Source organism: Protopterus annectens, chromosome 1.part1 (assembly GCF_019279795.1).
Source record: "Protopterus annectens isolate FY-2018-M chromosome 1.part1, PAN1.0, whole genome shotgun sequence".
Classification (NCBI taxonomy): Eukaryota; Metazoa; Chordata; order Ceratodontiformes; family Protopteridae; genus Protopterus; species Protopterus annectens.
Window position 1 is genome coordinate 58,705,130 of NC_056726.1, and position 14,139 is coordinate 58,719,268.

At 37.6% G+C, this 14,139-nt stretch overlaps 1 protein-coding gene across 1 annotated transcript in view; it reads left to right on the top strand.

Annotated features, from left to right (window-relative positions):
- Nucleotides 1–434: 434 nt before the first annotated feature.
- Nucleotides 435–14,139, top strand: part of ALKAL2 (ALK and LTK ligand 2) — a 67,780-nt gene continuing 54,075 nt past the window's right edge. Inside the window, exons 1-4 of the mRNA XM_044073587.1 lie at nt 435–1,361; nt 2,306–2,628; nt 4,770–4,823; nt 4,919–4,999. Of these exons, the coding sequence (XP_043929522.1) occupies nt 2,361–2,628; nt 4,770–4,823; nt 4,919–4,999 (403 nt within the window). The 5' untranslated portion in view covers nt 435–1,361; nt 2,306–2,360. The remainder of the gene's footprint in view (nt 1,362–2,305; nt 2,629–4,769; nt 4,824–4,918; nt 5,000–14,139) is intronic.

Sequence of the window (14,139 nt, forward strand, 5' to 3'; positions counted from 1 at the left end):
GCAGTGTTTACAGGGTAACAGTTCATAGCCAGGTGCCCACCAACTATACAACCGGTGCGGTGTACCTGCATCAAGTGAACATTTAAAAAGAATGTAACAGAAAATGTCAAAATGTGAAAAGTATACCTTCGAAACCAGAAAAAAACTTCCGGCATTACTGTACTCGATGTTACATGTAAGCAGCCAAGAGATCTTTGACCATTGTGCAAATGTAACCACACAGCAGTAGTTATTTGCTAAATGGGAGTGGTAACATCACAAATGAAAGTAAACACAAAAGTTAAAAAAGATTAGATTCCACTGTCATTCCTCTTTTAAGTCCAACTTGGCAACCAACTGAGGTTAACGCCTTTCTGTCAGAAAAAAAGGTGTGTGTGTGTGTGTGTGTGTGTGTGTGTGTGTGTGTGTGTGTGTGTGTCTGGGAGGCTGGGTAGGGGACGGCGTACACGTTTATTATTTCTGGTGACACTTTCCAATTGGAGCACTTTATTAATATGTATTCCTTACATACACACACTTATACACAGACAATTAGATCTGCAGCTCGGATTTCCAGGCAAGAAGTTGTTCACAAAGACAGCAATAAAACATTGTGCTCAGTATCGATCGCGGCAGCCTTTACCAGAAACTTAACGAGCTAACTACCAGCTGATCATGGGCTCCGGTAATAATGACCCTGCCAGCACCCCCCGGCCTTCCCGTTTATCCAGATTCCAAAGTTCCGGGTAAACACAACGCTTTCCCTTCAGCCACATGAGCAGGTCTGAGGGGAACAGGAGGGTTTGGCTGCTGAGAGTGATCCTGAGTGATGCTGCAGAGCGGGAAACAGCGCTATTTTAAAGACTTTGAATAAGACGATTCTAATTAAAGACACGACTTGGTGAATCCACTGGGGACTGTTGCCTTACGTCGGCAAACTGGAGATATAGAAGAAAAGTGACGCTGCCAAGAGGGGAAACTTCGAAAACACACACACCAAATAGGATTGCCAAGTGGACTGGAGTTGCTTGCCACCCACTTGCAAGTCGATAATGTGCGTTCGAGCCGAGCCGCCCCAGCTGTCTGTCGGAGATGTATATAAGGGGCTTCGCCCGGTCTGCCACCATGTAGTAATGGGCTCCAGGACAGCAGCAACCACTCAAGACTAGCCGGAGCGCAGCTGAAGAAGAGCTTTCTTATACTTAGAGCCCTGCAGATATACATAGTTTGCTCTTGTTGATATACCTGTTCTGTATTACTCCAAGTGGACGCAGAAGGTCCAGGTGTATATAATGCGCAGACCGGTTACCTGACTGGGGTCCGGGACAACATCACTGGACAGCTCAGGAGTTGCAGACAAGCAAGTTAGGAAATACGACCAGGTAGGGGAGACATGGATGTCACTTTGTTTGCGCTGCAGGAGTCCCGATTCTGTTTTCAGATTTCTGGAAGCCTAACTTGGCGATTGCTCCTTAGTTTCCAAGTGAATGAGTACTTCGCAATTTTTATTTCTTCTGCGCTGAGCTCAGATGCTTTTTAGAATTTCTAACTAAAACTAAGTTCTAACAATGTCTGGACTGCGTTTTAGTAGCTGAAATGAAATAAATACTTCAGGGTCAATGGCTAAGAAGACTGAGCTATCTGTTTCCAACTACATTCATTTACTAAAAAACACTTAACGCTGTCTTCCACTCCGCGAATGGCATGTGTCTTTTGTATATTTTCTATTTAGGTTATCTTTGTGCTACTTTGCCTCTCTGTCTGTATGTACTTGATTCATTATCTCTTTATCTCTCGTCTCTCTTTTCCTTTTGTATTTTGTCTGCATTTATGGCAAGTTAGTAGACTGTTACTACAGTGCACGTTATTATGTTTATCTTGCATACTTATTCCTGACTGGATTTATCTTTGAGCCTGAGTGGTGACTGAAAAGGGTCAGTAGACCAGCCCAACCACTCAGTAAACAAACAGAAAATAAATGCTTCAATGTGAGAACCTAGCAACAATGAAGGGTGAGCGTAAAGTACTCTCCCCACCCCTGCACTATGTACACCCACCACTATGAAAACTGTTGCTTTTTTTATAAACTTTAAAGACAGTACAAGACAACTGTGCTGAAATACATATGTAGCAAATAGTGACCTAGTATGCATATAGGAATTCAAAACACAATAATTCATGGGTGCAAAGAAGTGGGGGAAGAGAATAATGTTATATGAAGTAACACAAGCAGCATCCCATCAGCAATCATGCCTACTTAGTGATAACATTAATGTCTCTCAACTTTTTGCAATAGTGATTTTTTTTCCCTTTCTCTTTTCTCCAGTGCAATAAAAACCTGGGCAGGAGCACAGGCTGAAAGTAATCTGATTTCAGCAGAAATGTTCAGGGGACTGACTCCTCTTCTGGGACTTCTAATATTGTTAATACTTACAGCTGGACACTGCAAAGACAGGACAGAAGCCACAGCAATAAGGGACAAAGATACACTTTGGAACTTAATAATGGAAATGGTAGGGACTGAGTTGGAAAAGTACCACAAGTCCAAAGAAGAAAATGAAGTCCAGTATTCACCTAAAGCAGACACTGATTATATTTTGGGTTCCACAGAACTGCCGGACTATAGAAGAGGTCAGCAACAAAGAGTAGGTAAGTGGCTCTTCTAACTCAGTAATATATTTTGTCTAAACACTTTGCACAGACATCTGTGAAAGCTTAATGTATTCCACATACTTTGTTATTTTATTGTCAGTCTTCTTAGGGTAAGTCAGCAGCTTATTTTTGAATATTGGTATGGTCATTGCAATAAAGAAAATTAGTTTTAGGTTTTTGTTAAGATGCTTGTGTTCTGTTGTCAGTCTGTAGAACTTAATAACTACTTAGATATTTTGTTGCATGTTTTCAATTTAAATGAAATTAAATAGAACATGATGCGATACAAAATTAAGAAGGAAGATTTTTTTCCAACAATAACCAGTGCATTACATCAACTAATAAAGACAGAACCCAGGGAATTTCCACTAATTTTTTCTTGCTAGAAAGGTAGTTGCCACAAAAGCTATAGTCAGTCCACACAGGAAGGCTATAAGCAGTCTACCAACAGACCACACAGATACTGCTGGTCTGCTGGGAGTAGGGCAGCACTTGTGACCAGTGTAACCCAGTTTAGCCAACAGACTGGTGTAACCCAGTTTAGTCAACAGAGAACAGAGTAAAAGTTAAAAGAACTCTGAGAAGTTCCTTTGGCAGAAGCAGTTAGATTTCTTTCCAGACCTTTACAGTGGAAATAGATTCACTGAACTATACAAAACCTATAGATGCAGAGAATACATATATGTTATAGATAAAGTACAGTGGGAAAAAAAATCTTGCACACGCACTTTACACAATAGGTAGCTACTCACACACACACACACACACACACACACACACACACACACACAGGCGCGCGCACACACACACACACACACACAGTGGCAGGTGAGGCAGATGTAATGTTTCAGTCTTCACTGGTCATGTAAGATACTTGCGGTATATATTTTATATTTAGCTATACTCAAAACTCTGGTTATCTCTTCACTAACAGCCCCAAGATTACAGTAATTGATTAAGTTATACCTTATGTACAGTCACTGTTATTAACCTGGAATATTATGTCATGAAATTGTCACCTAGTCCACAACTCATGGTTTGCTACTATTTTAATGTACTTTGCAGCTTGCATTGTACCAGACCTGTCACATTAGTTGGGTGCTGTTATAAGCTACTTCTTTAGTATAGGAAAGAAGTGGAAAGTATTTCTTGTTGATAGTGCCTTACCAATTAAAACACAGCCTCCTTTAAAAGAGTTTTTACATCCCTGCAGTTCTTCTATATATAGAGCTCTCTTCTTGCAGTGAGCAGAGCTTTGTTTGTGTAAAAGATAACAGACTGGTTAGGGCAAGAATCTGATCACTAGTTGCTATTACTTGCACATTGTTTGTTTTACAGAGCTCATAAAATAGAAGAACCTAAGGTGTTTGCAGCAAGTTGAATAGCTCTCTACACGTACATGCTTTTTTGTCTTGTGCATGCATGTATTTCTGAAAGCAAAGTTATTGTCCATTCATTAATCTGACAGGCAAAACACTGTAAGCATGTTACATTGCTAGTTATGCCATAAGCATGTTAAAGTGGGACTAGACTCTAAGGAACTAAGAAGTCACAATCACATAACTGTGATCTCTTGGAAGATTTCCTAAATATTTGCCAGTACTGTTTGTTTATTTATTTTGACATTGACACCTGTATTGTAGAAACTGAATTGAGAACTATATCTTTATCTCATACAAACCTCCAAATTTATTTGTATAGGATACCAGGTTTTAGTTCATAATAAAGTGAGCGGGAGTAAGACAAGTGACCTGGGTAACAAAAGTCCAAATAACCCAATAGCCAAGCCACTGGGCCATTAAATCCCCATAATGCAAACAAATGATTACTGAAGAAGATCTGAGTGGTTACTAGAAATGCTTTTTCTTTTCATTTTTGCTTCATCTTCTGAGTCATTTGCTCTTGAACATCAACATGGTTAGCATCCCCTGAGTCCTCCTTCAAATGTTTGCTGTCTCACCCATGTAAAGTACAAAGACGTTAAAAGACGGTCACAGAAAATGTATCAGGTGAAATCCAACAGAGTTATAACCACTGCATCATGTACTCTGTACTTTTATGCACAACTGCACAGAAGTATAAAACCAGAGGGATTCAGATAAGCATATAATCAGCTCTGGTTCTTGTTTCTCTGGCAGAAATCGTTCCTAGAGACCTTCGAGTGAAAGAAAAGTTTTTAAAAAATTTAACAGGTGAGTGGCTCAACAGATCTTTTGTCACAGGGTGTACTTCATTTTAAAGTAGTAATCCAGTAAACGCCCTAATAATGTGCTTTCTCTGTTTTCAGGTCCTCTAGTTTTCAGTCCAAAGTGCAGTAAGCACTTTCATAGACTTTACCACAATACGAGGGACTGCACCATACCAGCATGTAAGTTCATTGTTTGCTACTGAAATGTTGGTTTACCAGTAGACAATGTGTGCATACATTATTAGTATGTTTTGCTTTAAAAATTCTAATCAGAGAGACCTGGCTACAGAGTACATGTAGTACATGGCATATTCAAACTATCCAGTCAATCATTTATGCAAATATAAGAAGTAAAAGATAAAAAGAACAAGGTACAGCAATGATTCTATGCTAATGATTCATGTAATGTGACCTGTTTGTAGCTACTTCCATGTTATGCTCACTAAACTGCATGAAGGAGAAAAAAACATGCATACTAAAATGTCTGGAAGGCTGCCTCATTTGATTTCATTTTCCATTTCTGAATAATTCTGTGACACTTGTATTATAACCTACACTACCCCCTAACACATTATAGTCACACAGAAGATTAAATGACCATCGAGAAAGCAAAATCTGTCAGTTATTTTTTTCAGTATTGGGAAGCAGGTTAGAAGCAAGGTCTGAGAAGCAGTGATTGCTTTGGTGGAGGTTATTGAAAGGAATTTGTAAAGTGGAGGTACTGGAGGGTGTACATTTGATTTGCTAAGGAGTTTGCCTTCTAGTGATGCTTCCAGCAAGAAATTGGATTGGCATCAATTTTAAGGAGTTCTTAAAAGAAGGGAACCAAGATATTCACATCTCTGCTGCACACGCAGCCTGTTAGCTTTTAAAAGAAGTGAGCAGTGCTGTTCCTTGCTGGGAGACAGTGAGATAAAATGGCAGATTCTATTGTTGCTGATTTGTAGGCAGTGTGGTTTTATTAAAAAAAGCCTGCAACAATCAGGGAGAGTCCATACTCAAGATATGGGAAGAGAAGACACTTTCATTTTGTTGCTGTCTTTTCTGGAAAGGGGAAAGATAACTTCCCGACCCTGTAAGGGGATTATTTATTTATTTATTTTTATCTTGGTATGTAACAATACAATGCATTAACAAGTGCAGCTGGCCCATGGGTACAATGTTTGAATAGTAATGTGCAGTATGGTTACAGCTTAGCACCTGTAGTTTTAGGTACCAGCAAGCTGTACAGTCACTCAGGACTGATGTAAAGGACAAGCCCTAGCTTAGTACTACCAATGCAGAACTTATTTTTATTTGATATTTTTGCTAAAAAAAGTGGGCAACAGTCAGTGTTGGTAATTCAGAATGCTGGTAGTAATTTGGCTAGTGTACAGAAACACAGTAACTAGCATTACCTCCTTCCCAGTGCAATTTAAGTGTATGGTGGCACTGGAGAACTTAAGACTGTCACTAGGCAGACTAGACTTATTTGTGTGAGACATCTGTTAACTATGGCAGCTTCATGATTTTGATGATTCTTCTTTGAGTTCCTCCAGTACTGATAATCCTGCAGGAATCCCACAGCTCAGTTAATCCTGATTAAAGGATGTTTCAGTAATATTGCTTTGCACACTTAAATTTGTTGATTATAATTAAGTCTGCAAGTGTGCATGACAACACAAATAGTCACAGGTTCCATCGGCTTGTTCAGCCAGAGCTGGAGAAGGAGGTGCATAATAAGTCCCGTTGTGTATGACAGCATTTGCAGACATTACACAATCTTATTGGACATCTCTAAGACTGGTTACTCTGTGTGATATAGAACTAATTAACTATACTGCAACTAAAAGTCAGTCTCCATCTGTGTTACATAGTCTTGTCTAAGAATCACCTAAAACAGCATGCACTTTGGAGAGGGGAGAAAGGGGAGATTTCTGTTCTACTAGAAAAGGCGATGTGTGTGAGAGATGCTCATAGTGGTGATGGATGCAGAGTGGATCACTAGTGTGTAGGTAAGGCAATAACAACAATTGCTGATTGGACCCCTAAGGTGAAATTTGGTAGGGGCCTCATAATGTTAACACTAGCTCTAGGACTCTGTAACAGGCTCATACCACTGCAAGACCAGCTAGGGTGAAAGAGAATATGAACTGGTTCTTACCATGTTGCAAAATACTGACCCAGGTGTCCCACAGGTTGCACAATACTAACTCCTAAAATATGTGGCTTTGTTGTAATTTTAAAGTAAAATAAATGAACACAAAGCATTCAGCAGCCCCAATTCATAACTAGGATCTTCCTGATATGAAATCTGACAGTTTGTCTCCCTAGTGCAGTTGCTGTTCTAGAGGCTGGAAATAGCTTTGATAAGCTGTTTCTCAAATGAAATAGTCTACGTTGCAGACTGTCTCAGATTGCAAAACAGTCAGTGGTTGATGGCTACTCCAGAAAAAAAGTAGAAATAAAGAGAGATGAACTATGGGTGAAATCAATTATGTATCCTTCACAAAATCATCCATTAGCAATTTTGTATTTTCGTTAGAACATCTGATATGTAACATCTGATGTGTTTGTGAAAGAAAACCCTGTAAGACTTTAAGTAAGTTATTAACTTAGGCATTTTTTACAAAACTATTTCTATAAGGTGCATTTTGCAAATGCCATGGTGCAATTGTGCCAGACTGCAACAGTTCTAAATATGAAATCCTTATTGGCAGTCATTCACAGGTACAGCGGGAAGATACAATTTAAGAAAATTCACTGTTTATTTTAATTTATTTACACTTAGTTCACCAGGTTAGTATCTCTAGGCCAATGGCCTCTTTTCAGGGGGAAGACACAAGGCAGTTTTCATACGGACTAGGAGAAATTTGGCCAGGGCACTGGGGAATTTCCCATACTTTTTTCAATAAGTGCCATACGTTCTTTTACATCCAGCTGAGCTACCAACAACTCGGACAGATGAGGCCTATGTTTAATGTTTCCTTTGAAGGATGGCACACTCAGTTATGTAACACTCCCTTATGTTGCACTGCAGTGTCAGTAATGGAAAACAATTCCAGCTAGTTGGTGTGGGAATAGAACCCCCAGGCTTCTGCACCAAAAGTGAGTGTGCTACGTGTTGAACAACTGAGACTAACATAGCAAGCAAGAGTTTTTGTGGTTTGGGATGGCATCACAGTTTCCCCATATTGGATGTTTTGCTCGCCTTCCTAAAATAAATATATTAACTTCAAGACTGTATCAAACTAAAGTAAAGGAAATGTTTAGTTTTGTACATAACAAACTATTCACTTTAGGCTTTTCTAGGATGCTCAGGTAGGTACTGACACCTGTGCTATTTATGGAGAAACACAAAATTCCAGGAAAAATCATAGAGAGTAGAACATTCCGGTCATTAAATGATTAATTCAAAATCTCCACATATAAAAATGATGGCTTACTGTTAGGTCACACAGTAAGAGATGTTTTAGAATATTATTTTTTCTCTCTGTCCCAGGATAATTATTACATTTGCATTGTTATTATTATTATTATTATTATTATTAATCTTTCATCAACTCATTTAAAGTAAATACTTGAGCATTGTTTACTTATAGGTAAGGGATTCAACAAATTAAAAAAAAAACATGTTTTATGTAGTTTTCTGTTCAGTAGTACTCTGAATTTTACAACAGTTTTTGAAATGAATGAAACTTTTTCTACTCACCTTTTGACAGTCCGATAACTAACCGCTTTCCTTGGCTGATACAAATGCTCTTGGCAGTTAATTTCTTTTTCATACAAGTGAACATGTTGCATGTTGCTCTGAACATCACTGCATGACATTCTACTACTATAAAATGATATTAGAGATCAGATGTGAGTGGTACGAGTAACCATTTCATCTTTTATGAAAAGAATAAATTCTCATATGTAAATATTAGCCAGAATATCAGTAGAAATATAAATGCAGTCAGGAGTGTTGCATGGTATTATGACACTTGTCCAGCAAAAGAGGCAGCAAAACGTATATTGTACATACTTTCTCACATGCAGACCTATAAGTTTAATAAGAATTTTTAGAACCACTGTTTCAGCAGATAGACTGTATTTCTTAAATTGTTGCATTTAAATGTGCATTCTGTTTCTTGTTAGTAATTTAAGAAGACAGGCAAGAATGACACTTTTTTCTGTCTGATTGTCTAAACTGTACCTAGAATAATATCAAGTAGCACACTTACCTTTGGTGCAGAAACCTGGGGGTTCTATTCCCACACCAACTAACTGGAATTGTTTTCCAATACTGACACTGCAGTGCAACATAAGGGAGTGCTACATAACTGAGTGTGTCATCCTTCAAAGGAGACATTCTTACCCAGTGTTGTGTCATTTAGCTTAGCAAGAAAATAAAAGTACAATCATGTATTCATTAAGTCAGTCCAAGAAGCATAATGTGGGCAAAATGCTCCTGAACAGTACAAGTAACAAAACTTAAACTTAACTGTTTGAAGTAACACATTGATGTCATAAAATAATGTATAAATACAGCTGTTCCCTGCCTAGAATGAGGTTGTATTCCATGTGTAAGTCTATAAACACTGGTCTAATAGGACATTTACAAGCAACAAAAATTAGGTTCACTAACTTTCTTTAAACTGGTTTAATTTCACTTGTCAGAAACGTGGAGCATGTGAAAGACTCTGCTTGACACAGAAAAAGGATCTAGGTAAGATGGTTAATGCAGAACATATTGTCTTACAAAGGAAATGTGGTTAACCTACACTGTTAGAGAATAAAAACAGTGGGTAGGCCCTATCAATCCAATTCTGGATTGAGTATGGTGTGTAGGGAATGCAAAAACAAGTCTATTTTAATTAAACTGGTGGTCTACCTCTCAAAAATAAAATCAATGCTTGGGTATTTTCTCCAGAGGCAATCACTTACCACTGTTACATAACTAAAATAGTTTATCCGTATCTCAAAACCTAAATTTGAGTAGACTAGAAAATGTCCACTGAATAATAACTAACTAGTTTTGTGTTAATTTGCCTGCTCATCAATGTAGATATAAAAGTTAACACTTACATAAAATACACAATGGCATGTGTGTTATACATTTGGCATACCATCCTATGCCAAGTACTTGAAGAAACCCCCCAAAGATTCATGTGACATGCAGAACTTTAGAATGCACATGAAATCTTTGTAAAGGTACTGCCTCATGTACTGCTGGTTATATGATTAATGATGACTATTTTCCTGTAGAAAAACACTTGGGATAATTTGCAATTTGTATAAAGTAATGGGCAACAGTTTTTCACGAAGAGGCTCCCCTGCCCCCATACGTAATGAGTAATTCTATTGGAGCATAAACAATGGAAATGCCAGCTTGACTTTCCTTCTCCTGTTTATATATCTTCATCAGACTCTGCTATATATAATCCATCTGAAGTGGAATAGGGAAGGGACTGCCAGATAAACATACACGCAGACAAATAAAACATTTGCTTCAGGCTGCTATGTCTGTTGAATTGTCCTCATTGGTGCAGTGTGGCCAGAAAGAAGTTTCAGACTGGTTCTGTTTTTATAATTTAATAGAATGAGGCAGCCACGGTGGTGCAGTGGTTAGCATTGTTGCCTCACAGCATGAGGTTTTCTGGTATGATCCTCGGCTGGGGTGCTTTCTGTGCGGAGTCTGCATGTCCTCCCTGTGGTCGTGTGGGTTTCCTCCGGGTGCTCCGGTTTCCTCCCACATCCCAAAGACATGCTGTAGGTGGATTGGACACTCTACATTGGCCCTAGGTGTGTGTGTGTGCATGTGTGTGCCTTCTGTGGAAGGTTGGGTGCTGGGCTGGCAACTCAACACTGTAAAACACCACTGCCAATCATGAGTAGACAGGTGATCCACTGTGGTGTCCCCTAACCAGGAAAAGCCAAAAGAAGAAGAGAGCTGCCCAAAAAAGAAACCTGGTAACTCATGTACAGTTCACATACACATATGTAATTAGATTGAGTGAAGTGTGTATGCATCTTTGTTATTGCAGGTCTAGGCAAATATATTCACCTTCATGTATTCTCTTTACGTAGGTGTTTGTTTTTTTTCCAAACTGCGTATCACTTTGGACTTCTGACTGCTGTAATACTGTAGTGTTGTTGCCACATGAATTACAAAAGTTAAGCTACTGAAACTGAAGTATTCTTTTACTAGGAACTATTACTGTTTTAATCAAGTTTGCTTTTTACAGTGGTAGGAATCAGTCTGGATTGTAACATATATTATTATAAAGAATTACATTAGTGCAGAGCAATATCAGCAGACTCTGTAAGCCTGTGTGTGTGTGTGTGTGTGTGTGTGTGTGTGTGTGTGTGTGTGTGTGTGTGTGTGTAAATATATATATATGTGTGTGTGTGTGTGTGTGTGTGTGTGTGTGTGTGTGTGTGTGTGTGTGTGTGTGTGTGTGTGTGTATGTGTGTATATACATACATACACACACATGCATATATATAGATATAGATATAGATACACACAGGTTTACTACACTACAAGGAAAACCGACACTATTGAACGGCAAGTAATCAAACTCAACTGATCGATCAACATCCAATCAAAAAACAAACGAGTATTTTTGAAAAGTTTGTTGTAAGGGGAATGCCTCTCCTGCACCCCCCACAATCCCTGCTAAGTGTATATCTCAACTCTGAGATTGTAATACAGTGAGGAAAGGGTAAATTCCCCAGTCCCCATTGTACCCCAATGTTAAACTGAAAAAAGACGGTACCTGTTTTCAGTTGATTTTCAATCAGTTGTACTGGCTTTTTCACAGTGGAACAAGTTGAGTTCTCAGTGGATTGCACACACACTTATATGTATACATATACATATGCAGATATATAAATGTATGGGAGATGTTAGTTTAACTGGTTGTCTTTAAGGTAAATATCTAAGTTGTTGACACACTTTTGTAACAGATTGCTACATAATAGGGGTTGGGAAATTTACCCTTTCCCCATTATTGTGTGATTTCAGAGTTAGAATACATAAGTAGTAAGGCAATAGGGGGTGCAGGTGGACTTGAGCCTCTGCAAAAAATATTGTTTTAAAATTGCATGCTAAGAGTTATATCTTGGACCATGTGCATTATATTTTCAAAGTTATTTTTCAATTTCATTCTGTCAACTTTAGACAAATCAGCATATAGATGTTTTTTTAAGTGCACCCATATGTAGTAATATATATATATATATATATATATATATATATACACATATATATATATATATATATGTATGTTTGTGTGTGTGTGTGTATATAGTATATATAATACACACACACACACACACACACACACACTCGCACACACACAAACAAATGTGTGTTCTGATTACAAAATAATTTCTTGGTTAATTAACTAAAACTATATATGAATATTTTTAAAACAAGTTTCAACTTTATACTCCATTTAAATTTTCATATTTTGGTTTTGCTAGTAGATGTCTTTTGGACGATAACTACCCAGAGTCTTAACATAGACTATTTTTGTTCCTGTACTGAAACAGTTAATCAAGAAATGTTTTATGATATCCAAAATAAAGCTAAATGCACTCTGTATTTAAGTGTGCTAAGCAAAGCCTGATGCATTTGTATCTGAAACTGCTGAGTCTTTGTCCACATTAAAATGATATGCTTGTACAGGTTCTAGGTTCAAGTCTACTCGACTGATAATTTAATACTCTGCAGTTGTGTTGTTAAAAACTACAGAATTGTTTTCTTTTACAGACATTGCTAGAAGACATCATTTGCTTGCAGTTGTGTTGTTAAAAACTACAGAATTGTTTTCTTTTACAGACATTGCTAGAAGACATCATTTGCTGTCTGTGATCTTGATCTATGATCACTAGATTATATTTTGTATATATAACAGACCTTCCTCTTTAGCATTACTGTAATTAATGTATTTTCTGGTTATTACTGCTTAGAGGAACACATTACTTGTAGGTGCTTTTACTAAGGCTATGTTCTGCATCCTGACTCACTGCAAAAGACAAAAAAAACTTAATTACATAAATTTTATTGGCTTAATTATCTCAGTTCATTAATTTGCAAAATAAGAATGATATGTAAATGCATGTATTGAGTGAGGCATCACACAGGTTTGTGACTTGCTCTGACATTTTAATGCACTGTTTGGTCACCTGCAGAATGATTTACTGTTAAAGGTTTCAGGTTATTGCTCCAGGATAAGAAGTAGAGATATCCAGTGATAACGTAGCAATGTGTAGCCAGAGGGGAGATTTAATGTAGTCACTGAGCTACAATATAATTAAGGTTGCTACCTGTCAAGATATTTTTACACATACTAAGGATTACAAGACCATTGATCAGGAGATATGATATTGCTGAGTGCTTGTTAAAAGTTTAAATCATTCTGAGTTCCTACTTTTTTTCTGGGGTTGATTTTCTCATAGTATGTAGTACTGCGGTGGTGGTGCTGCGGTAGCGTTGTCGCCTCACAGTAAGACGCTGTCCTGTTCGATTCTCAGCTAGAGCATCTTCTGTGTGGAGATATGCGTGAATGGACGTACCTTTGTTGAAGGTTGTGTGTCAGAGCTGGCAACTCGGAATGTAAAAATCTACTGCCAATCATTAGCAGAACGGAGTTTCGCTGTGGCGACCCCTAACCGGGAAAAGCCAAAAGACACAACAACATTTTCTCATAGTATGTACTATTTCCGTATATTTCTAAGTTTAAGTCAAGTTCTTGTGTTAGCATAGTTTGCATTTACTTTAACAGGTAACCTGGTTAATGAGAAATCTGATCATTAGCAGATGAATTAATGTAATGAATCCAATCAATCCAATTTCCTTCTCATGTTTTGTTTGCCTTTTGATAGGACTAACTCCAGTACAAATCTGAGCCTTCCTTTTATAACAGTACAATAACTGTTTCACTTCTAGTTTTATGCATGGTCACCTGTGTAGATTTTACTTCTATTTATTTTATTTATTTTGCTTTTGATTACCTGGAATTTCTGACTGGGTCAATGCTTTCTTTTCAGTGGAGGCCCGGGGAGAAAAGCTGTAAATTATTGACATTAACAAAAATACAAATATGTTAAAATAAGAATTTATTACAACTTTACAGGTAAAAAATAGGAATAAATAACCTTTACAGCACATATTCTCAGATAATAAAAAATAGGACAAATAAATTGTTTATGTTAACTTGAAGAAGATGACAACACAATGTTATGCTACAACGAGTTAACATGTTGAGTTATAGTATGTTAAAAGCTCATTTAAACCAGCTACAGTATACAGTAAAACAGAAAGAAAAAGAGTGAGCAGTCATGATAGT